Genomic DNA, 24,560 nt, shown 5'->3' on the forward strand with positions numbered 1-24,560 from the left:
TCTTACCTATACCTCTCTCATTTCCATAGTCATAGGTATAGAAGGTAAAAGGAGAAAGGATGTCATTAGAGTGCATTAATCTACATAAATTTACATGTAGCCTACATCCTGTTTTCTTCTAGCTCCTGGATTTCTGTCTTCAAAAAAATGGATAATGGATTTCCATGTAGTCTAAATATCTGAGCAGAGAGAGAAGACAGGTACATAACTAATGCAAATGCTATAAAGGATTCCAGGAGCTAAGGAAATAGCCAATACATAAAAGCAAATGGAAAGCACCAGACTCCTATTGAAGAAGCTGGGCCTACACATAACTGAGCTTCTTATTCCTTGGCCCCTAGTCCTTACTGCAGCCCTGCACCCTCTTCTACCCCTCACAGAGCTTTTGGCAGGCATCCTGCTGCTGGAGCCATAGAACGCACCCAGAATGGCCAAAGGTCTATGAAGAACCAAAAGAGATACTTTGTAAGCCATTAAAAAATAATTAAACAAAAAAAGAACTAAAACAATCAGAGCAACTGCCTGGTCCAGGAATAACCTATACTTTTTACGTTTTCCTATGAGACAGCACGGTGATGCAACCTGCTAGTCCTGGAAGAATGCCCCTTAGAGACCTGGCATCCTGAGAAATCACCACTCCAAGAACAGAAGTTGACCAAAATAGACCCAGGGCAGGGAGATGCGGTTAAGGAGAAAAAGGGAAACGGATGCCATGTGAAACCATCTCGGCAGAAAGACGAAACTGAGGCACTATTGCTAAGTACTCAAAACACAAGACAAGTACATGGTAATTAAGAGAGACCACTATATAGTCTATAAAACTTTATTAAAATTGGGATTACTTACAAACTGTACAATAAAAAATGAAAAAATATGAGACATCATTATCTTTTTTTCCTACAGAAGAGAGGATAAAAAGAAGATCCATGGCAAAGAGCCATCCCTGATAATTTTTCCTTTCAAAACATTCATGGATGTTTATTTTAAATATAAATGACACAGATATTTTTATTTTTAAATAACATTAAGGCATTAACCACAGGCTAAACTTCACCCAGTAAAATTCCTTACCTTCAATTTCAGAAACATGGAAAACGGAGGCAATCACAGGCTATAACAGTCCTAATACTCCATTATGGGCTATTATGATAACATGGTAAGAATGTTGCTCATGCTGTAGAAAAGTTCAGAAGGTGATCTCACCACTTGAGTCATCATCCAGAGCACAAATAAAAAGATGAAACACATGGCGGGGGGGATGTGGGAATCCATACTTTGGAAGGCTGCAAAACCATCCCTATTCCCATTACGCTGCGAGGTGACGCTGGTGCGAGTCTACTTGTTTATTCATGGAAGGCTCTGGCTCCTTTCACCTAAGGCACCACGTACTCCTTTGCCAGGTAGTTACCATCTAGAATTCAACTCAACAGGACCTAAATCCATAAGCTACGTCATCGAAACACACTATTGATTCACCACAATTACACAGGTTCCCCTAAAAATAAAAACAATTTGTTACACCAAAACAAACAGTTTAGGAGCATTTGCCCTGTGCAATGAGTATTTTTTGTGTTTAATACTTGGTTTCACTGCCTACAGAAAATGCAGGCACAATAAATCTGTCAGCCGCTCCTCTCCTTGGTTCAGATCAAATTCTTGACGTTTCAATACAGGCTGTCTCATATGTCAGGCCCTGGTCCAAAGGAATACTAGAAAAACATTTAATTTCCTTTCCTCCTACTTCAACTTTCACTACTCAATTCACAGGAAAGTTATGAGCACAGAGCTAGGAATCATTTTTACACAGGCATCCATCCATCTGAGCCCATTTTATTCCTACAACAAAAAAGAGATCAAGGGCAACTGCGTAATCCATTCCCAAGCCTTTTATGGTTTCAGGGCCTAGGGGGACTATCGACCTATTTGGGTCCTTTCTTCCCTCAACCTCTATAATATATGCCAACTAGGGACTGGGGTGAAGGGAACACAATCAATGAGAAGAGGGCTGAGCCCAACAATGGGCTGTATTAGCACAAAAGGGAATACTGGGACCCAAAAAGCTATCATAAGCAAAATCCCCTTATAAAAGACAAAAATTCATGAGTTTGCGGGGAGAAATGAACCAGTTCTGGTGGAATGCATTGGGTGACAAGAGTATCTCATTTGAAGATAATGATGCTGCTAAAGTTTCCTTATGGTTATTGCAATCCTTTGGTCTCATGGGAAGTATCAGAGTGGGAAAGTGAAGGAATACGTTTTAGGTTAGTTACCTTCTATACTCCAATTAATCAAAGTCCTATTCTATACAACTTGGCCAGACCAATTAAAGACAATAGATTTCCAGTGCTGATGTGACCCTGAGCCCTAGGGCCGATTTACAGTTTGATATTTGCCAAACAAAATGCTGATGTGGCAGCAGACATGGCTCCAACATCCAGCTCATTCCACAGTTATCCCTTCAATCCTCCTTGATGAGATTGGTCTTGGAGGAGATGAGACTGTGCTGAAATTGCAAGAGCTGTAACTGCCAGAGGAAATTAAATGGGGGCTTCAAATAGAGACTGAGCCAGCAGAGTTAAGTGCCAAGAGGGAGACAAGAGCAACTCCTAAAGGTTTACAGCATTCAGCAATCTCCAGTCTCACGAAGGTTCTGAAGCATCTGGGGCAGAGCCACGCAGGCAGGCAGGCAGGGCAAGGACATACAGCACACCAAAGAGGTACCATCCTTCACTGTCTGAAAGCAATTCTCATGCTGCGAGACTGTCATCTCCACCACCTATAGTTCAGTTCTCCAACTACCAGACAGGGAATAACAGAATGAATTTGGTTTTACTCATCCCAAATTCAAAACGTGGAAAAAAAAATGTCTTGAGGTGGGAGCTATGCTTCCTAAGGCATTCAATAAACAGAAAAGGAAAATCCTTTCTCACTGAAATAAAGACTTGAGGCAAGCTATAACTTCCCACAGTTGCTATTCTGAGGAAGGCACCAAAGTCCCCAGGGAATCCTGAGACCATTTGGACAGTTCAATTTATTTTTTCAATCAACTCATGCTCAAATATGCTAGGTCTCAATTTCTGTAAATAAGGCAAAATTCAACGTAAGTATAATTCAGAACTTTTAACAGAGGGATAAAAGTGTATCATATACACAAAGGCATTAAGGTTTTCCAATATAAATCTTTTTACCCTAAAACTTTAACCCTTAGCACCTGCCCAAATACTGCTCATATTTTCAGTCTCTACTGTGGTCTATTTGCTGCCAACTGAGGTAGCTGTCACCTTGTGATAGTTTAAAGCTGTGGGAAACACTGGTAGAAATAACCAGCCAGCCACCTGGAGGGGTGTCTCAGAGCTGACATTTTGGACGTCAGCAATGGAGCCCAGAGCCTTCCACACTTATCAGCTAAAAGGCTGGACTAGGGAGGCAAATGTGGCTCAAAAGATAGTTCTGCCTACCATATGGGAGGACCTGGGTTTAATCCCTGGGTCCTCCTGGTGGAAAACAAGAAGAGAAAGCATGCCTGCAGGGCAAGCCAGTGCCCATGCAAGCGCCCACATGGTGAGCGCAAAGGGCCTGTGTGCCTGCATGAGTGCCCATGTGGTGAGCCAGCACCCGCACAAGTGAGTCATGCAGTGAGATGATGATGCAACAAAAGAGAGACAAGGGGAGAGTCAAGGTGAAGTGCAGCAGAGACCAGGAACTGAGGTGGCAAATTGACAGAGAACCTCTCTCCACATCAGAGGTCCCCAGGATTGAATTCTAGTGAATCCTAGAGGAGAGAAAATGAGAAGAGAAGATAACACAGACAACAAAAACAGCAGGGTGGGAGGAGGAGAAAGGGGGGGGGGAAATAAGTAAATAAAAGGCTGGGCTGAAGGAATCATTACAGTTGTTAGAAAATCATCTGCCTTGTCCATGACCATGATAAGCCAGTAAGCTTGATGCTGTGCTCATAATTTACTTGGCTAAAGTAATTACAGCTTTTTCCAAGGTACAAGGGTGAAGATCATGAACACAGAACCCAGCAAATGACAGACACTTGGGAATTTGCTCCCTCATAAAAGGCACCGCTGGTTTATCTGGGTACTTTTCCAATGGCCAAGGAATCTGAAACTAAAGACACTGTAATGAAAGGTAGCATGAATCTCTGGCAGAAATGGAATTGCAAATAAGTATAATAAGATCCTGGGAAAATGCCTGATCCTGATAGTTGAAAAAGCACCAATGGGCAGGAAGACTACCTGAAGGTCTATTTTTCAGCAATGCAAATTGTGACTGCTACATAGCTATAATGTATGCATCAAGAAATTTTGTATATAGTTTCAGGGCTTGTAAATTAGTCAGAAAATTGGGGTGGGGAGCAGGGATGGGGTGATTGCTAAGGTGGTAAGGAAAGGCTGAAAGGAATGGATAGAATGAGAAGACAAAGGAAAGGAAAGGAAAAGGAGATAGTTTTTGGAGTCCATAACATCTGATCCACTGGCAAGAAAAATGGGGAACCTGTAAAAAACATTTAAATCTCCAAAATAGTATCACTTCTCCTAGCTGGCAGGAATAATGCTATAAACCAAGGGGAAGAGGGCATAAAAATGAGGCAAACACTGAATAATACATCCTTCAGGAAGTAAGACACTTCCTGAAAGGATAAAGGGGACAGGGAGGAGAGGCACCTAAGGAGGAATGCGAAGGGAAGAGTACAAATGTATTTTTAAGAAGGAATTTTAAGAAGTTGAATATAATAAAAAACCACAAAGACCTTGCTTACAGAAGAGACTACAGGAATATTCCCAAAGGCTAGCAGACTCCAAATACCTATTATGAGAACTGAGTCAAAGTCCAACGAACCACAACAGCTCCTGGAGCTCCCATGGCTAATCTGTATTAATAAATATGTAAGGGCCTCTGGGCTTTGTCACTCTGGAGCACTTGGTTGTTCTGGAATATGAGTTTGTTACCTTTTTTTTTTTTTAGGGGGTACCAGGGGTTGAACCCAGGACCTTGTGCATGGCAAGCAGACGCTCAACCACTTGAACTACCTCTGCTCCCCAGTTTGTTACATTTTTACAAATACATTTGTTGAAAATATAAGACAAATAAAAATCCATCTTCTCAAAACAGTTAAATCAAGAATTTTTTTTAAGTCACTAAAATAAAGCAGAACTGAAGGAGGCACAGATTTGTGGATTTCTCTATGGAAGATGCAGCCTTTAGTCTGAGAACCTTAGAGCACTTAAACAGTTTTCACTCCTGATCAGTGAGAACTCACTCATTCCAGCCACAGTGGAAAGATGCCACAGATGTTTAAGCCATTCTATGGGAAGACCCAGGCAGAAATACCACAACCGAATCACCTTTCACAGAGGAGCTAGAACGCCATGCTGGCTATGTTCCCCAGTTTCTTTGGGAACACACAGGTAGGCTGATAGTTTAACCAAGGGGAAGACAACTGCCCATAGCATTTATTACTTTACCCCCACTTCTCCAGGGGATTCCACGGAGACTACCTAAATCAGTTCCAGAGGGAGGCCTACTTAGGCCTCTAATCTCAGAGGGAGAATTTCTGTATTTTCTCACCCTGTTTCAAAGGGTTCAGGAGCAATTGCACAGCACATGTACAGGGACCACCAAGGTGCCAAGCTACTCCACAAAAAAGTAACTGAACACCACCTAAGCCAGGAAGCTGTTCTGTGTGACAGCAAGGCACCGAGACTCTGAGTCTTCCTCCTCAGAGGATGTGTCCTCAAAGATTTCATCCTGGACATTAATGCTCCCTAAGCCATACTCCTGCTCATGGACAGAAACCTCATTAGGTGTCAGGTGGGAGGAGCCTTCCACAAAGTCAGCAAATCTGCAAAAGAAAAGAAAATACTTATTAGGAACCTGCCCTCTGTCCTTTTGGTTTTCTTTCAAATTAAGAACAAACTGATACCCTTAATATGCTCACAGCTCAAATTATACTGGGCCAACATTCCTGTCTTTAATCTGGCAGGTAAGAAGACTAAAGCAAAAAGTAAGGAGAAAAGGAAAACTGGGATCATAGGCCAACATCCCCTGCAACTCCATCCTGTTTAATAGGCACTAGCCTATCCCTTTCAGTCATGGAAGTGCTAAGCTTCCATTAGTCATCCATGATCATGATGAGGGTAGATAAAGGGACATTATATTTATTAGCATTTATGGCCCTATAAACTTTATGCCAACAGTATTCCCAATTGAAGTTTCACATACTCATTGATATAGTTGCTCCTAACTGAAAAAAGGGGGTGGGAATGGGGTGGAGGAAACAACCCCCTCAGAGAACACCACAGAGGGAAAACTTAATGTAGTTCTACGAGTCTTCCCATCTCAACACTACAATCAAATTGGAGTAGATGGTTCCTTAAGTCTAGAGGAGGAGGCTACTACTAAATATATGATGATATCCTTACCATTTTCTTGATTACTCTTGGATTAACAAGAAAACAAAAGCCACAAATACAAAACAATTATCTCTGTTAGTATTCTGTTAGAATTTTGTTAGATCTCAAGATCACAATTATCCTGACAGATGCCTGGCAAATCTGGCCCAGAGTTTACCTTTTTGGAGACTGGATTCGAGAAACAGTCTTCCAAGCAGAGCAGTCCGGACTGCAACAAAATTCTCGAAGCTCATCTAAAGCCTTTCGGGTCTCCACCTCTCCCTGTATCCGATACTCTTCTTCTGTCAGGAGACGAGGGGGGACAGGCTTTTCTCTTGCCTTATACACCTTTCTGGGCTCACCAAAAGAACACCATGAATCAAGAATCAGTAATCCATACCCATCCACACCTCTAGTTCCCTTCAGTGAGCCAACCAGAGAGAAAATCGCTGAACATTAAGAGTCATCAGGGAAACGGACTTGGCCCAGTGGTTGGTTAGGGCATCCGTCTACCACATGGGAGGTCCGCGGTTCAAACCCCGGGCCTCCCTGACCCGTGTGGAGCTGGCCCATGCGCAGTGCTGACGCGCGCAAGGAGTGCCCTGCCACACAGGAGTATCCCCCGCGTAGGGGAGCCCCACACACAAGGAGTACGGCCCGTAAGGAGAGCCGCCCAGCGCGAAAGAAAGTGCAGCTTGCCCAGGAATGGCGCCGCCCACACTTCCCATGCCGCTGACAACAACAGAAGAAGCGGACAAAGAAACAAGACGCAGCAAATAGACACAGAGAACAGACAACCGGGGGAGGGGGGGAATTAAATAAAATAAAATAAATCTTTAAAAAAAAAAAAGAGTCATCACCTCATCACCCACCTTTTTCCCACAGACATCTTTAGTTATAATGGACTCTTTTCTTTTAATATATTTTTTTGTATTTATTTTTAAAAATACATAGATCACATATAATGAACTCAACATGTCACACCGTGAGCATCATAGCAGTCAATATTATTCACTAATGCAAACAAATTAATTTATTTTTCAATAATAATAAAATACTTATTTTTCCAGTAAATGGAAAAATGACAAGAAAATGATAATGATAATGAAAATGATAATATAAGATTGTGGCCCATTCACTTGGTTACCCAAACTGAAGGAATCACTTTGACTGTCTTCAATAGAACAGCCACTGATAACCTCAAAACCTATGACCGTTCCACTTTCACAATGCAAGATGAGCACATGCTGTGAATTACATCTTAATGTAAGACTAGGACTCCCAGAGCAACCTGATAGCCAAGTGAAATAATCTGAAAGTAGGTGATAAGTAGGGTGCGGTGTGATATCATTTGTACCACCTAGTGGTAACAAGAACACATAACACTTTATTGAGTTGCTTTCATTTTATATAAAATGCCTACAGGGAGAGCTAAAACATTAGAGTTGGAAACAACAGCAGAAGCATAACGCATTAACTTTTCATTAACAAAGGGGCTCCTGGGTCAACACCTCTGTATCCTTTTGATAAAACTGCATCCTATACTGCACCTGTTAATACAAAGTTACAATGCCTTTCAGTCACCTGTAGGTGATGTACAGCCAATGAATAGGATACTCCAGGTTCTTAGTGCACAGTGCAACGACGATAAGGGCAAGGGCAATGTGTGGAATCTGGATGCCGGAATACATGAAACATAAGCCCATCAGTTGCAAGGCCCAAGTCAACAGGTTGATACTTCGTTCGTTCTCCAAAGGCCCATACTTGTAACACACTGCAAAACTCATGAATCCAACTGTGAGGATGTAGCCTATGAAGAGAGTCATCAGGAGACATGTTTTCTCATCTATACCTGGCACAAATAATTTGTGTGAAAAGTAAGTCTACTACACACCACCCACTGAACCAGGAAATGGGACAAAATCTTCACACAATTATTCAAACCATTTTCATTATTAGGATATAGTTATATTTGAAAGTTTCTATCCTTTCTGTTGTTCCAAATTTATTTAGTTGAACTCTAGAATAGTCTATTTTAAAAAACCAATATAAGAAAATACAGATCAATCACTTCTCAAAGGCGATAACCAAGGGTTACTATCTGTGAAATGATTCACTGCAGAGGCTTTTACTTCTTAAGGTTTCCCAATGGAATTAAAATAATCTATTAATAAAGTCCATTTACAGCTTTATAGAAAGATGCCTATTATGTAAGGAGAGGTACACTTATAAATACCAATAAATAAAAGTCTTCTCCCTAGCATCACCATTTTAATTTAAGAAAGATGACAACTGTAGGAGGGCTAGAAATACTTTTATGAAAAACTTTCATTTTTAAAAATTAATAAGGGAAGCAGATGTGGCTCCACTGATAAGAGAGTCTGCCTACCACATAGGAGGTCCAGGGTTCAAACCCTGAACCCATGAGCTGGCCCATGAGCAGAGCTGCCGCATGCAAAGGACTGCCGTGCCACGCAAGGGTGCCCCCGTATAGGGGAGTCCCACGTGCAAGGAGTGCTCCCCGCAAGGAGAGCCGCCCCGTGCGAAAAGCACAGCCCACCTAGGAGTGGTGCCACACACACGGAGAGCAGATACAGCGAGATAAGGAACAAGAAACATAGGTTCCTGGTGCCGCCTGACAAGGAAGCAAGTAGATGCAGAAGAACACACGGTGAACAGACACAGAGAGCAGACAATTGGGGGGGGGGGAGGGAAGGGGAGAGAAATAAAAAAATAAATAAATCTTTAAAAAAAATAAAAATTAATAAAATGACATGGACTACTAACTCCCATAAACAGACACTGGTTTTCTGTATGATCAAATTAAATAAACATCTTGTAACCATATGAAAAGGAACAGCAAAATCAACAATACTTACTTAAAAGATACTGCCAGTAATACCTCCAGATCTCTTGTAAATTTTTAAAAGCTAGTTGAATAAGGTATAAAGAAAAGGACCAGCCTCCCACCAGAATGACGTAAATGGGACTCTTCTAGAAGAGAGGGCAGAAATGTGAGCAAAAAGTTACAACAGGCTTTCCACAGATAAAGAGAAACAAAATGGAACTATGAGTTTTAAAAAACTTAAGCCCACTCAAAATGCACAAAAACACATCCCTTAAAAAGATGCCCTTTATATTTAAAATGGTACAATCTGAAAGGAACACTGGGAAGATGAGATGCTTAAAAGCCTGGCTATGTAATTAACAAACAGGAAGGAGACTTTGCTCCACCCCATTGACCACAGGATTTTATATAAAAAGGAAAGTATGTACAAAATCAGGCTCCAAGTTACATAGCGGAAAGTGTCTTTTTGAATGAAGGAAAGAGTAGGACACTGACTTATCAGCCATTGATGCAAATTTTCAGTGTTCTACCACCAGTCAAGAAACAGTCCTCCAGCTATCTCAGCTCATCCTAACTGTGTATGGAGACTCTGCTACTCACCTTGGGCATAAACTTGGACAGTATGAAAATGATGATTAGTAGAGAGGCCACAATTCCCACACTCATCCCAGTGGAATAGTAGAAAATCTGACTTCTGCAGAGATAAAATTTACTTCATAATTACTAGTGTCTACTTCAAATATGGCATTGTTCAAACAAGGGCAATCACCCCAGCCAAAAGGGAGAAAAAGGTCCAAGATTACAGCAGATATATATTTGCCAAAAACTTGAGTCAGAGCAGAGTAGACTGGTACAATGTAGCTGCTGCCAGATTGTGAGGATCAGTTATCCACAAGGATCTTGCAAATAAATATATCCCAATAACAAACCTCTGCTTAGCCTCCCACCCTCACTCCAGAATCTCTCCCAACCCAATTTTCAGTAAGACTCTTCTGAGGAAATGCACAGCTTCTCTGGGGAGAAGGAAGGGGCAAGAATATTGCCTGGGTGGAGAAGGGAACTGAACTACCTACCCAGAAGGACAAACCAAACACATGGCCTAGCACCAACAGCTCCTACTCTCATCCAGGCTTTTTCTACCAGATACTCCTCTCTCATCTCAAGTTTCTCTCAGCATCCCCAAACCAAGGAACAACTTCTACCAAACCCACTCCAGGCCAACGCAAACTCCAATTGTTAATCTTTCATGCACTACTCCACAAACGCGCTTTTCATTTGTGCACAAAGTTAATGTTGAGTCTACTTTTGTTCAATGTTTGTTATGACATGTTTCTTTATCATGTGTACATGTCAATTTCACCAATCTTAGCTAGAAGCGTCCTAAGGGCAAGAAATGATTACGTTTCATGTCTGTCTCTTTACCTCTGACCAGCATGAAACTCGACATGTGTAAATGAAGCCTTAACACTTTATTTCTAGTGGTGTAAAGAGTGATGTTCAACTTGACAGTACTGGCTAAATTCCATCATGTGGTGGGTCACCCTAAAGGGAGAATTTCATTATTGCCAATCTTATTGAATATAAGAAAAAACGAAAACCATAATACATTATATTAAAGTTAAACAAAAATCTCCACCCAGGCAATGGCTCCTGAAGGCTCTGGAAGTGAGGATGGCAAAATTTAAAGTTCTTTTGGTAGCAGTGAAGCAGCAGCTTGAGTCTGAGCCTCCCCATATGCACACTCTGGGAACCTACCTGCTCAGCAAATCTCCACAAAAAAATAGCATAATTCCAAGGAGGAAAATGAAGAAGAGTTTGGGGTCAAATCCTGAAATAAATAAAGACTTCTGCTTAATAGGGGAAGTAAACAGTTTAAGACACTATACAATAAAAGACAACTTTGACATTATTGGTCAGCTATAGTAAAATATATGCAAAGAGCACCTAAACAGCTATGTAAATTCCACACAAAGCATGGGCACCGTTCCAAGAGAAAATATAATGAGGTCTCTGTCTAACCAGTACTTTCCTGAAGATCTTAACTTTTTGTTTTGGCTACCTACGCTAAGGCAAAACAGAAACTAAGCTTCACTTTGGATGGAACCAGGCACCGTGCCAGCGACACTTCACACAATCGCCCACAAGGGGTCTCCACCACTCTGGCTTTCAAACCTTAAGTCACGCACAGGCACAGAATTCAGGAGCTCTGCCTAGGGCTTTGGGTCAGGGCCTTCTGTTGCTCTCTAGTTGGCTGTTTTTCTTGCCCATTAGTACCACCTACTTTCTCTCACTCCAGAGCACTGTGTTGGAAAAGCCTACACTCAGTGGGCCCAAGAAGAGACCCCCAGTAGCGTACCAGACACTCACACAGCTTTCACATTCAAAAGCTCTGGAGTCTAGGGGAGACCTACGAATAGAACAGGAGCAAGAAGGATCAGTAAAGGTGGAAGGAGCACCAAAATCAGGCCAATCCTAAACAATCCAAGAACTGTGGAACCCTACGCCAACTAAAAGGGCACTACCTATTTTAGAGCAACACCTGGGAACATTCCTATCACTCACAATGGCTACTGGGCAGCAACCAAGGAGCAACTCAAAGAGAGAATTCAACAGGATAATGATCCACCTCCTCCATGACACTTTCTCACACATAGACAAGAGAAGGGATAACTTCTCCTAGTCCCACTGAAAAAGCCTTAAGGTGAAGTGGACCCCCTTCTTCATTCGTGATTTCACAAATTTTATTTGTGAAGTATTAATATTCAGTTTTACTCTTCTTCAGTTTTTACTGTTTAACCATTCATGTCTTCATATGTAGGCCTGTACATCTGGCGACATCTGCCTTTGTCTGCAAGTGCCCAGAAGGCAGGAACCAATCTGTCTGATTTACTCTGCAGAGCAATGGGCCCATCAGCTCAGGAACCAAGTCTTCACAGTTCTAGGTAAGGAGGTATTTGGAATGACAGAGGTGGAATCTTGACTCTGTCCAAACTGTAGCAGTGCTACACTCAGGGTTATAATCACAACCACAAAGGGACCGTCATGTCTTGGGCTGATTTCTCTTTCTCACCAAGTATACTTACAGAAAAATTCTTATTGTACAAAAATTATACAAAGCTCAGTCCCTTTTCACTACAGAACCCATCAGAAAAAGAGGTGAGACTTACTCCGGGTCACAACGACAGTGTACTTGGTGTTGTGCTCTATAATCTCAACTTTGAGACAGGTTTTTGTGCTGTACAGACCCACGTTAATATAGGTATCATTCAATTTCTCCTTTAAAAAGGAGGAAAAGAAGTTCCAGATATTGAACTGCTCTAGCTCCTTTAGCTTCTCCTCATTGTCCACTTGGGTGACTCGTACCAATTTGGAACTATATATCCGAATCTGTCAGACAAGTAAAACAGAAATGAGAAAGAAGGAAGGGAAAATTTAGAATTTCCACAAATATACATATTTTAAACCTTTAGAATAGCTTAATCAGGGATGGTGCCAGCTTTCCACAAACTTTATCAGAAACACAGAGATGTAGCAGCTAAAACATAATTGGGCAGAAAATATTGCACATGGTACAGAAAGGCATTATAAAATGTCTCGTTGTTAATATAAGCTCAATCTAACTATTAGGACAGAGCATAGGGGAAAAAAAGACTTCCCAGCTGAAAGAGTTATCAGTACAGCTATTTATGAGAGATCATACAAAGCGGAGGTCTAGAATATTAAGAAAATTGCTGGTATAAACAGTCCCAGAAAACTGAAAATGTTTCCCATAATGACAGGCTGAGTTCAACCATTGTCACAAATCACTGATTATGGGTAAATGGTGGTCATAATATACCCTAGATAGAGTATGATTTTTGTATTAGACAATAGAAAAAAGAAAACAGAATTTTTAAAAAACCCACAAACCCATCCTTATATTGTTTATGAGAATAACAAATGCCTTACCAGTAGCTGTGCTTATAAAAGCAACATTTCCAAAAGAACTCATTTTGTTCAATCACTATTAGAGCCAGACACTCCTGTTTGCCAGTTTTAGTAGTGTTAATGAAATAAATGAGACCAAAGTCATTCTATCGAGAGATGACTTCAGCTCAGGGGATTTATGAAACATCTCGTGTAGAATCAAACTAGAATAGGAACAGCAAGGCAAAGGAGTTTGCATCCTGACAGACACGCAACAGTTTCCAGCCCAAAGAAGGCATAAGGTCTTTAAAGTGAAAGAGAGGGGTGTGCACTGGGAGAGGAGAGGAGAGGACGGAGTGTTTCCTAAGGAAAAGGACGAAGCGCACTGCTGGATTTGCTAAGGAATTCAGAGTGTTGTAAACTATGTAAGGGAGCAGAGAGAGAGGAACACAAATTAGGTATAAGTGGTTATTGATGAATGCAAAATCCAGGATACTCTCAACGCTAACAAGGTTGTTAGCAATATATTTCGTGTATAAATGTGAGGGGGGAAAATGTATCAAAGTACTCATTAATCATAGACAGACCGATATTCACAGAAGCTGCCCCCGCCTGGATCCTCTATGTCCTTACCTGTATCCGTGTCCATAAATCATGCCACTTTGGAACAAGCACATTTTTATAACAGAACTGTTGGTTGTCATCCCTATGATAAACTTGGGATTCTTGAAGCATGACCACATGGGCCTCAACAGCAGCTTTATACAAAAAAAAAAAAAAAAGGAAACAAGGATTAAATGTAACACAGCAGAGCAAGCTAATAATGTGTTTCACAAAAATAAATATATAAAATGGCCACTTTCTTAAAGGCCATATTTCAATTTGGAATTAAAATGTCAGCCAGACTGAGAAATAAGAAAACTGAAATGATAGAAGGAATAAGGCAGAGTCTTATTTGTTAAATTTAATCAAATATTAAAAATAATCATTAACCCAAAATAATAATAAAACTACTATTAAGTGTGTGTTATGTCAGACTACGCTAAATAACTTGCATACAATCTCTCATTTAGCCCTCTCAACAATTGTGGGAGGTAGGCACTCATAATCCCAATTTTTAATATGAGGAAAATGATGCCTAAGAAAGATTAAGTAATTTGCCCAAAGTCACAGAGCTAATAAGGAGCCAGAAAGCTTCCCGCCCAGGCCTGCCTATGGTCTTAACCACTAGATATCCTGCCATTGTTACAAGGCACAGCTAAAGTAAGTTGCAGTAACCCCATCTATTGACTTTGTCAAGCCCGCTCTTGAGTGGGATGACAGAACTGGCAGTGTTTTACATATATTTATAGTGCTGTAAGGGATTACTAATAAATTGATAAGGAGTTTTGCCCCCGACTGTTTTATCTCAAGTTTTAAGAGCAACCAATGATTATATACATTTCCTTTGTTCTTTATAAACCAGAAGTTCTCCCCTTAAGAGCCTGTATTCAATCTCAGCTAAATTCAAAGTTTAAAAGTGACCACTCTTCTGGGTCTTCCCACTCAAGTTTGCCCAAGCTACTTTCTTTACAACAAAATAGGTAAATAACTTTTCCCCCAAGTTCTGTATTTGTGCTTCCCAACTTATCAAGTGATGCTGTAATGGGAAATTCAGTTATCACTTCGGTTCTCAGTATAAGGGTGGGTAGATTTAAATAAACTAAAAACCAAAAATAAAATGCTATCAAACCTTAGAAACCAAGTCAAAGTAACACAATAAAAGGCCATGATGCCAACCCATTCCAAAATGGTTTTAGGCTGAAGTTAAGACTAATTTTGAAGTTACATTCAGTCTTGAATCTAAAGATGAGAGGAAATCTATAAAACGCTTAGAAGAGAACATAAGCATAAATCTTCACAACCTTGGATTAGGCAGTGGCTTCTTAGATATGACACTTAAAGCATAAGCAACAAAGAAAAAATAGATGAACTGGACATCATCAAAATTAAAACTTTATGTTTAAAATGTTTAAAAAAGAGAGCTCAACATATTAGTCATTAGGGAAATACAAATCAAAACTATAATGATATACCACTTCACACCCACTAGGTTGGCTATAATTTAAAAAAAAAAAAAAAAACCAAACAATAGAAAATAAGCATTGGCAAGGATGTGAAGAAATTGAAACCCTTACACATTGCTCGTGGGACTATATAATGGTATCTCTGCTTTAGAAAACATTTGACAGTTTCTCAAAAAGTTACCATATGACCCAACAATTCTTCTAGGTATTTACCCAAGAAAACTGGAAATGTCCACAAAAACATCTGTACACAAATGTTCACAGCTGCTCTCTACTGATAATAGCCAAAAAGTGGAAACAAACCAAATGTCCATCAACTAATGCATGGATAAACAAAATGTGGTATATCCACACGATGGAATATTATTCAACTATGAAAATGAATTACTGATACATGCTGCAACATGGATGAACCCTGAAAACATTATGCTATATAAAAGAAGTCAGACACAAAAAGCCACATATTGTATGATTTCATTTATATAAATTATCTGGTTGGGCATATTCAGAGAAAAGATGGGATAGATTAGGCATTACCAGGGGTGGTAGAGGGAGAAGGAAATGGGGACTGGGTTTCTTTTCGGTGTGAAAATATTCTAGAATTAGGTAATAGTGATGGCTGTAAAATTCTATGAATATACTCATACAAGTGAATTGTACACTTTAAAATGGTGGATTTTATGGTACTAGAATTATATCTTGATTTTCAAAATTTGGTTTTGATACACCATCAATTTCTCAGTAGGATTTAATCCAATAGTAATGTGGACTTCCTCCAAGCCTACCTCTCATAAAATGAAACCATTTCAAAACTTCAAAACACTGTTGATTTCTCGAATTAATGTAGTTACATAAATGAATACCTTTGTTCTTAGGAAATATATATGAAAGTATTAAGTGTTCAAGAAGCATGATGAATACAACCTACTATCAAACATTTAGGAGAGGAAAGGAAGGAAGGAAGGAGGGAAGGAGGGAAGGAAGGGCGAGCAAATATGGCAAAATGCTAAAAGTTGGTGAATCCAGTTATCTGGGGATCTGGGTATGTTGGTGTTCTCTGTATGGGTTTTTGTTTTCTTTACTTTTTAGTTAGGCCAGTAGTTTATTAAGAAGATGGGAGAAGAGGAAGGAAATAACAGATTATGGGTCCCAGTTATACATGCAGGCTAGCCCAGGCAGAAAAGAGCTGTATGGATTTTATATTATTTTTGTATTGTACCTGTCCTGTAAGTTTGAAATTATTAAAAAAAAAAAGTTATTGCCCATTTGTCTAACAAGTCCACAAATCCACTGAAAATACCCACTTACAAAAATGGGTCAAAAGTTAATTTTCTTCTGGAGAGTGATTAATAAGATTACATGGAACATAAAAATACTTTACAAATTCATTGAGGCCTGCAAAAACGCTGGGAAGCATTATTTTTTAAATGTTGAACAATAACATAACTTCTTTACAATAATAACCAGTCTATTAACAAAGTTCCAATAAACACACAAATCTGTCAAATAAAATGAATACAAGATTCACATTTATTAACCCCTTTTCTCTCCCACAGTACCAAGTAATGTAGCACTGTACCTTTTTAAGCTCCTTTTTATTTTCAAGAAGATACTAAGAAAGAAATAAAGTGTCAACAGCACAGCCATTTGAAAAACAATGACAAGAGAAGGCATCATTTTAAACTAATGCCCCAATTCCATTTTCCTCAGGAAATAAAACTCTTTAATAAAAAGCAATGTCAAAATAAAAAAATAAAAAAGATTTCAAAAAGTAATGTCAGAATTAACATCTTTATAAAAGCAAGTTCTTTCTTTTTCCAGACCATTCAAAAAAAAAAAGAATAAAAAGGGGAAGGGAGGGAAAAAGGTAAGGAAAATCCTCCTGTATTAGTCAGCCAAAGGGGTGCTGATGCAAAGTACCAGAAATCTGTTGGCTTTTATAAAGAGTATTTATTTGGGGTAAAAGCTTACAGTTACGAGGCCCTAGAAAGTCCAACTCAAGGTACAGAACAGGTACTTTCTCGAGCACGAGGCTGAGGGCACTGAGCCGCATACTGTGCCCTGTGCTGCCCAGACCAGCAACGACACATCAGGACGGCTAAAGGAGACCCAAGAAACCAAAAGGCAAAATGTCTTCTTACGCCTTCTTTGTACAAACGTGCAAAGAGGAACATAAGAAGAAGAACCAAGAGGTTCCTGCCAATTTTGCAGAGTTTTCCAAGTGCTCTGAGAGGTAGAAAACAATGTCTGGGAAGGAGAAATCAAAATTTGATTTTGAGATGGCAAAGGATGCTATGATCAGGAAATGAAAGATTATGAACCAGCTAAGGGAGGCAAGAGAAAGAAGGATCCTAACGCCCCCAACCAGCCACCGTCTTGGTTCTTCCTGTTTTGTTCAGAATTTCACCCCAAGATCAAATCTGCAAACCCTGGCACCTCTATCAGAGATGTGGCCAAAAAGCTGGATGAGATGTGGAACCACCCGAGCTGACAGTAAAGAGCAGCCTTACGACAACAAAGCAGCAAAGCTGAAGAAGTGTGAGAAGGATGTCGCCGATGATAAGTCTAAAGGGAAGTTTTTTGTTTTTTATTAAAGATTTATTTTTTACTTATTTTTCTCCCCTTCCTGCCTGCTCCCCCACCCCAGTTGTCTGCTCTCTCTGTCCATTTGCTGTGTGTCTTCTGTGTCTACTTGTATTCTTGTCAGTGGCACTGGGAAACTGCGTCTCTTTTTGTTGCATCATCTTGCTGCATCAGTTCTCTGTGTGTGTGGCGCCGCTCCTGGGCAGGCTGCACTTTTTTCACACGGGCGGCTCTCCTTACAGGGCACACTCCTTGCACGTGGGACTCCCCTATGCGGGGATACCCCTGTGTGGCACAGCACTCCTTGCACGCATCAGCACTGCACATGGGCCAGCTCATCACATGTGTCAGAAGGCCCTGGGTTTGAACCCTGGACCTTCCGTGTGGTAGGCAGACGCTCTATCAGTTGAGCCAAATCCGCTTTCCCTAAAGGGAAGTTTGATGGTGCAGAAGGTCCTGCTAAAGTTGCCCAGAAAAAGGTGGAAGATGAAGAGGAGAAGGAAGAAGAAGAAGAGGAAGAGAAGGAGGATGAATAAAAACTGATCTGCCACCTTGTGAATATCTGAGAATAAGGGAATGCCGTCATGGACACATCTCTTATTTGAGCCGTGCCTATTGCCCTCATTAGGTTTAATGACAAACTTGGATCATTATCATTGTACCAGTTTGATAAGGGTCATTAATTCCAAAAATAGATACTGGATTATGTTTGTAAACTAGTCTGTACTTGGGTGTGATTAAATTACAATTAGGGCTTTGACTGGGATCCATGTCAGTAGGGTGCTGAGTCTCCACCGCTTAGTTAGTGGGCACTCACAGATAAAAGGCATGGCAAAGGACAGAGTTGGAGTTTTGATGTTGGAGTTTTTGATGCTGGAGTCTTGAGCTGGAGCCCCAGGAAGTAAGAGGAGCTTGGTTGTCAGGATGAGAGAAGGTGCCAGGAAGAGGACCAAGTCATTCATGTTAACAGTCCTCAGCTGACCTTGAGAGAGGCAAAGCCTAGAGAAGGTCAGATCTACAGTTGACCTTGTGGAGAAAACACAGGACCTGAGCCTAGAGCAAAATGAACCCTGGGAAGAGAGGAACCCAGGACGCCTGAGTTCCTCAGCAGCCATCTTGCTCCAACACATGGCAAAAGACTTTGGTGAGGAAAGTAACTTATGCTTTATGGCCCGGTAACTTTAAGCTCCTACCTGAAATAAATACCCTTTATAAAAGCCAACAGATTTCTGGTATTTTGCATCAGTACCCCTTTGGCTGACTAATACAATCATATTGTAGTCTCTCAAGGTACTCTAGAAATTGTCAGTGTTTACACGAAGTGGCCATGGGTGTCAGGAGCACCCTGTGAAATGGTATCAAAGTTGTACATATTTCCAAACATTTTTAAAATGAAAAGGCACTCTCATGTTCTCTTCATTCTGTGCACTTTGCTGTTGGTGTGACAAAGCATTTAGAGATGTTTCTCACACTTCTCTGTTTTTTTAATTTGTAAGGTGGTATTCACTATGGTTTTTGGCTAGAAATCCTGTTATCAACTGCACATATCTATAGTTTGTAAAAATGAAAGCAACGAGGGAAATTCTTGGATGGTTCATGCTCAGCATTGAGGTGGTGGCAGCGATGCCTTTGGCAGGGCCGCAGCTCAGGGCGCGCACTGGGAAGCTGGACCTGATGACACTGCAGTGGGCATCCATTTACCCTCAGGTTGTCTTGTTTCTGTATATAGCGACATATATTCTGCTGCCATCATAGCTATGGAAAAGGTGGGAGAGGGGATCAGCTGGCATGAGAAGTGTTTGGATTTTTTTTTAGTTAAGTACAGTAGTTTTAAAACTGCTTGTTTTTATACAAACTGTAGAACTCTTCATTGTCAGTAAAGTGAAGAGTCACTGCATCAAAGTTCAAGAACCTTCTGACAATCACAATTTGCAACATTGTTTTTTTAATATGTTTAGAATGCTGAAATGTTTTTGAAGTTAAACAAAACAGTATTACATAATAAATTTTAAAAAAAGAGATGCTCTCTCACCAAAGTCTCTTGCCAGTCTTTATGAGGGGTCAGCCTTCTCTCTTCCTCTGAAGGCTCTGTCGTCCCAGCTTCTTCCAATCTCAGCTATAGGCTGGCATAGGGCTTGTTTCTTTCTGGGCTCCGCTGCTCTGGTCTCTTCATAAAGTCAGCTGTAAGCTTTCAGGCAGCTGGCTCATCTCTCTTCCCCAGCCACAGTATCAAAGCTGATAAATTTCTCTCCTTTGGTATCTATGGAGCGTCTCTCTTTCCATGTGTATCTTCTGTGTGTCTTCTTGAGTGAGCATCCATATATACAGCGCACAAAGGGGACAGGAACTTAAACTGAGTTACACCCTACTGAAGTGGTCGAATCAAAGCCTTAATCTTGATTTAATCAAGTAAGCGTAAAACCTTTTAATTTAATACAATCAAAGGGTATCGCGCCCAGAGGAACAGACCAGTTTATAAACATAATCAACATCTTCTGGAATTCATAAATAATACCAAACTCTTACACCTCCTTAAAGGTATCCTCCTACAAAAATCAGCACCTTGACCAGCCACATCTTTGGAAATTCACTGAGTGGGGCAGAAATATCAATTGAACCTTAGATGGATGATCTGTGTGGACACATCACTACACATGCTATAACTTAAAATTTTTAGAAACAAATGAACTTAAACATACAAGTTGACAAAATGTTCATGTTAAATTTTTTGTGCTTCCCATGGCAAAATGGCATATATCACTTTTCCTTCCTCCCCAAGGTGAGTGAGCCTGCATATTAAAAAGGAGAACATGGGAAGCAGACTTGGCCCAGTGGATAGGGCGTTCGTCTACCACATGGGAGGTCCACGGTTCAAACCCCAGGCCTCCTTGACCCGTGTGGAGCTGGCCCACGTGCAGTGCTGATGTGTGCAAGGAGTGCCCTGCCACGCAGGGGAGCCTCACACACAAGGAGTGCACCCCGTAAGGAGAGCCGCCCAGCACGAAAGGAAGTTCATCCTGCCCAGGAATGGCGCCGCACACATGGAAAGCTGACACAACAAGATGACGCAACAAAAAGAAACACAGATTTGTGCCACTGACAACAACAGAAGTGGACAAAGAAGAACACGCAGCAAATGGACACAGAGAACAGACAACTGGGGGGGGGAGGAAGGGGAGAGAAATAAATAAAATAAATCTTAAAAGAAAAAAAAAAAAGGAGAACAAACTAAACATTCAAGAAAACATCTCCTGAGCCCCAAGATCTAGCTCTTCTAGGAAAACATCTTGAAATTCTGTGAATCACAACTTGTTTATTGTATTTATCTATAAAGCAATTATTCAAAGGGTAATAACTTCATATTTACTTGTAATCATTACAAACTTACTTTTCACCTACTTTTCAATCAATAAATAATGATCGTTTAACATATACCTGATATAAGGTAATAAAAATGACTAGATTGGAAAAAAACACCAAAAGTCATGAAAAACCTGTTCGAATTCTTATTAAATAGTCTCTACTAGTTTCTGTTAAGTGGTAATCCAGTTCATACTAAAATGCCTCCTTAAAAACGAACATCTTGGGAAGAGGATGTGGCTCAACCGACTGGGCTCCCGTCTACCATATGGGAGGTCCAGGGTTCGATTTCTGGGGTGCCTTCTGGTGAAGGTAAGCTGGCCCATGCAGGAGTGCTGGCCCATGCAGCAAGCTGGCCTGAGAGGAGAGCTGGTACAGCAAGATGACACAACAAAGAAACAAAGGAGAGACAATAAGAGATGCAGCAGACCAGGGAGCCGAGGTGGCTCAAGAGATTGAGTGCCTCTCTCCCACTCCAGAAGGTCCCAGGATTGGTTCCCAGTGCCATCCATACATAGAGAAGACAAACAGACACAGAAGAATGCACAGCAAATAGACAGAGAGTGGGAGGGGGGGGGAATAAATAATTAAATCTTAAAAAAAAAAACTAACATCTTTTTAATGTAACCATTAAGGGCTATAAATTTCCTTCTCAGCACAGCCTTCACTGTATCCCATAAGCTTTGATAAACTGTGTTCTTATTTTCATTCATCTCAAGATATTTACTGATTTCTCTTGCAATTTTTTCCTTTTTTTTTTTTTTAAAGATTTATTTATTTTTATTTAATTCCCCTCCCCTCCCCCGGTTGTCTGTTTTCTGTGTCTTTTTGCTGCGTCTTGTTTCTTTGTCCGCTTCTGTTGTCGTCAGCGGCAACGGCAGGGAAGTGTGGGCGGCGCCATTCCTCGGCAGGCTGCTCCCTCCTTCGCGCTGGGCGGCTCTCCTTATGGGTGCACTCCTTGCGCGTGGGGCTCCCCTCGCGGGGGACACCCCTGTGTGGCAGGGTACTCCTTGCACACATCAGCACTGCGCATGGCCAGCTCCACACGGGTCAAGGAGGCCCGGGGCTTGAACCGCGGACCTCCCATGTGGTAGACGGACGCCCTAACCACTGGGCCAAAGTCCGTTTCCCAATTTTTTCCTTTGACCTACTGATTATTTAAGAGTGTACTATTTAATCTCCATATATTTATGAATTTTCCCTTTTTTGCCTGTTACTGATTTCCAGCTTCATTCTATTATGATCAAAGAAAGTCCTTTGTATAGTCTCAATCTTTTTAAATTATTGACCTAACTAAAGCCTCAACTGCACTTCTGGAGCAACCAGAAAAGGAACAGCAAACTAATGCCAAAGTAAGCAAAAGGACAGAAATAAGAAAGATTAGAACAGAAATCAATGAAATGGAAAATAAAAAAACAATAGAGAGAAACAACAAACACCAAAGTTGATTCTTTGAGAAGATCAACAAAATTGACAAACCCTTAGCTAGGCTAACAAAGAAAAAAAGAAGATACAAATAAATAAAATCAGAAATGAAAAGGACATTACCACTAACTCTGCAGAAATAAAGGAGATCATAAGAGGATACTATGAACAATTGTATGCCAACAAACTAGAAAACACTGATGAAATGGACAAATTTCTAGAAACACACAAGACCCTACACTGACCCTAGAAGAAACAGAAGACCTCAACAAACCAATCACAAGCAAAGAAATTGAAACACTCATCAAACCCACCCCCCCCCCCAAAATGAAAAGCCCAGAACCAGATGGCTTCACAGGTAAATTCTACCAATCATTTAAAAATGATCTAATACCAATCTTGCTCAAACTCTTCCAAAAAATTGAACAGGAGGGAATGCTACCAAATTCGTTCTATGAAGCCAGCATTACCCTAATACCAAAGCCAGATCAAGATATAATGAAAAAAGAAATTACAGAACAATTGCTTTGAAGAATATAGATGCAAGCTGATGCAATGGGGCAGGCATGGTGAGCTGACACAACAGATGACACAACAAGAGACACAAGGAAAAACACAATGAGAGACAAAACAAAGCAGAGTAGGGAGCAGAGGTGGCTCAGGCAACTAGGAGCCTCCCTCCCACATCGGAGGTTCAGGTTCGGTTCCCGGTGCTTCCTGAAGAGAAGACAAGCAGACACAGCAAATGCAAAAGACAAAGGGTTAGGAAGAAATAAATTAATCTTTGAAAAAAAAAAAAAAAAGAATTATATACCATGATCAAGTGGGTTTATCCCAGGTATGCAAAGGTGGTTTGACACTAGAAAATCAATATGATATACCACATTAATAAATTGAAGAAAAAAATTACATGATCATCTCAATTGATGCAGGGACATTTAACAAAACACAACATCCTTTCTTGATTACAAGCATTGAGAAAGATAGGAATAGAAGGAAATTTTCTCAACGTGATAAAGCATATTTATAAAAAACCCACAGTCAACACTGTCCTCAATGGTGAAAGACTCAAAGCTTTCTTGCTGATATCGGGAACAAGACAAGGATGGCCGCTGTTCCCGATGTTATTCAATATTGTGCCAGAAGTTCCAGCTAGAGCAATTAGGCAAGAAAAAGAAATAAAGGGCACCCAATAGGAAAGGAAGAAGTAAAACTTTTGCTATTTGCTGATGATATGATCCTATACCCAGAAGATCCAAAAACCCACAACAAATCTACTAGAACGAAGAGACAACTTCAGCAAAATGGTGGGATATAAGATTAATATGCAAAAATCAATAGCATTTCTATACACTACTAATGAGCAAAGAAAGAGTCAGAAAAAAAATTCCATTTATAACAGTGACTAAAAGAATCAAATATTGGGGAGATGTAGCTCAAGCAGTTGAGCGCCTGTTTCCACATGGAAGGTCCTGGGTTTGGTCCCTGGTGCCTCCTAAAAACAAAAAAACAGGGCAGTGGATATGGCTCAAACAGTTGGGTGCCCGCCTATCACATGGGAAGTCCTGGGCTCAGTTCCTGGTTCCTCCTAAAGAAGAGGAGCATTACACCAAAAACATATAGGGGACGACAGACTAATAATGAAAACCATAAGACAAAACATAGGATAACTAAAAAATTTAGAAAACTGTACAGCCTAAAATATGGACCACATAGTAAGCACAAATGTCACCTTGTTTGAAAACTATAGTGTTGGAATCTGTACATCAGTTTCAGGAAATATGATATGAATAAGTTAAAAGAATATTGCTGTGCAAGGGAAAAGGTTTTATGGTGGATCTGGGGAAATACTGTATATTGTATATATGAATTTCGGTGATCTAAGACTCTTCTGAAGCTGACATTATGTTGGGATTCACTTTACGGGAAGTTTTGGATCACAGAGTGGTTCAACAATGGCAGCGGAGGAAT

The 24,560-nt window shown here is 40.5% G+C and overlaps 1 protein-coding gene and 1 pseudogene across 4 annotated transcripts in view; one reads left to right on the forward strand and one right to left on the reverse strand.

Moving 5' to 3' along the window:
* Positions 1-809: 809 nt before the first annotated feature.
* The window catches only part of NEMP1 (nuclear envelope integral membrane protein 1), a 41,738-nt gene continuing 17,987 nt past the window's right edge, over positions 810-24,560 (reverse strand). For 3 of the 4 annotated variants that reach the window (XM_071218915.1, XM_004466157.3, XM_012528151.4), the window contains exons 2-9: positions 13,789-13,913; positions 12,417-12,636; positions 11,005-11,077; positions 9,850-9,943; positions 9,281-9,395; positions 7,986-8,211; positions 6,580-6,753; positions 810-5,851 (exon numbers count right to left, since the gene is read on the reverse strand). In XM_071218915.1, the coding sequence (XP_071075016.1) occupies positions 5,671-5,851; positions 6,580-6,753; positions 7,986-8,211; positions 9,281-9,395; positions 9,850-9,943; positions 11,005-11,077; positions 12,417-12,636; positions 13,789-13,890 (1,185 nt within the window). In that variant the 5' untranslated portion in view covers positions 13,891-13,913 and the 3' untranslated portion in view covers positions 810-5,670. The remainder of the gene's footprint in view (positions 5,852-6,579; positions 6,754-7,985; positions 8,212-9,280; positions 9,396-9,849; positions 9,944-11,004; positions 11,078-12,416; positions 12,637-13,788; positions 13,914-24,560) is intronic. The other variant, XM_004466158.3, reaches the window with a different exon arrangement.
* On the forward strand, positions 16,225-18,340 carry LOC139440194 (high mobility group protein B3 pseudogene; annotated as a pseudogene).

Source organism: Dasypus novemcinctus, chromosome 12 (assembly GCF_030445035.2).
Source record: "Dasypus novemcinctus isolate mDasNov1 chromosome 12, mDasNov1.1.hap2, whole genome shotgun sequence".
NCBI lineage: Eukaryota > Metazoa > Chordata > Mammalia > Cingulata > Dasypodidae > Dasypus > Dasypus novemcinctus.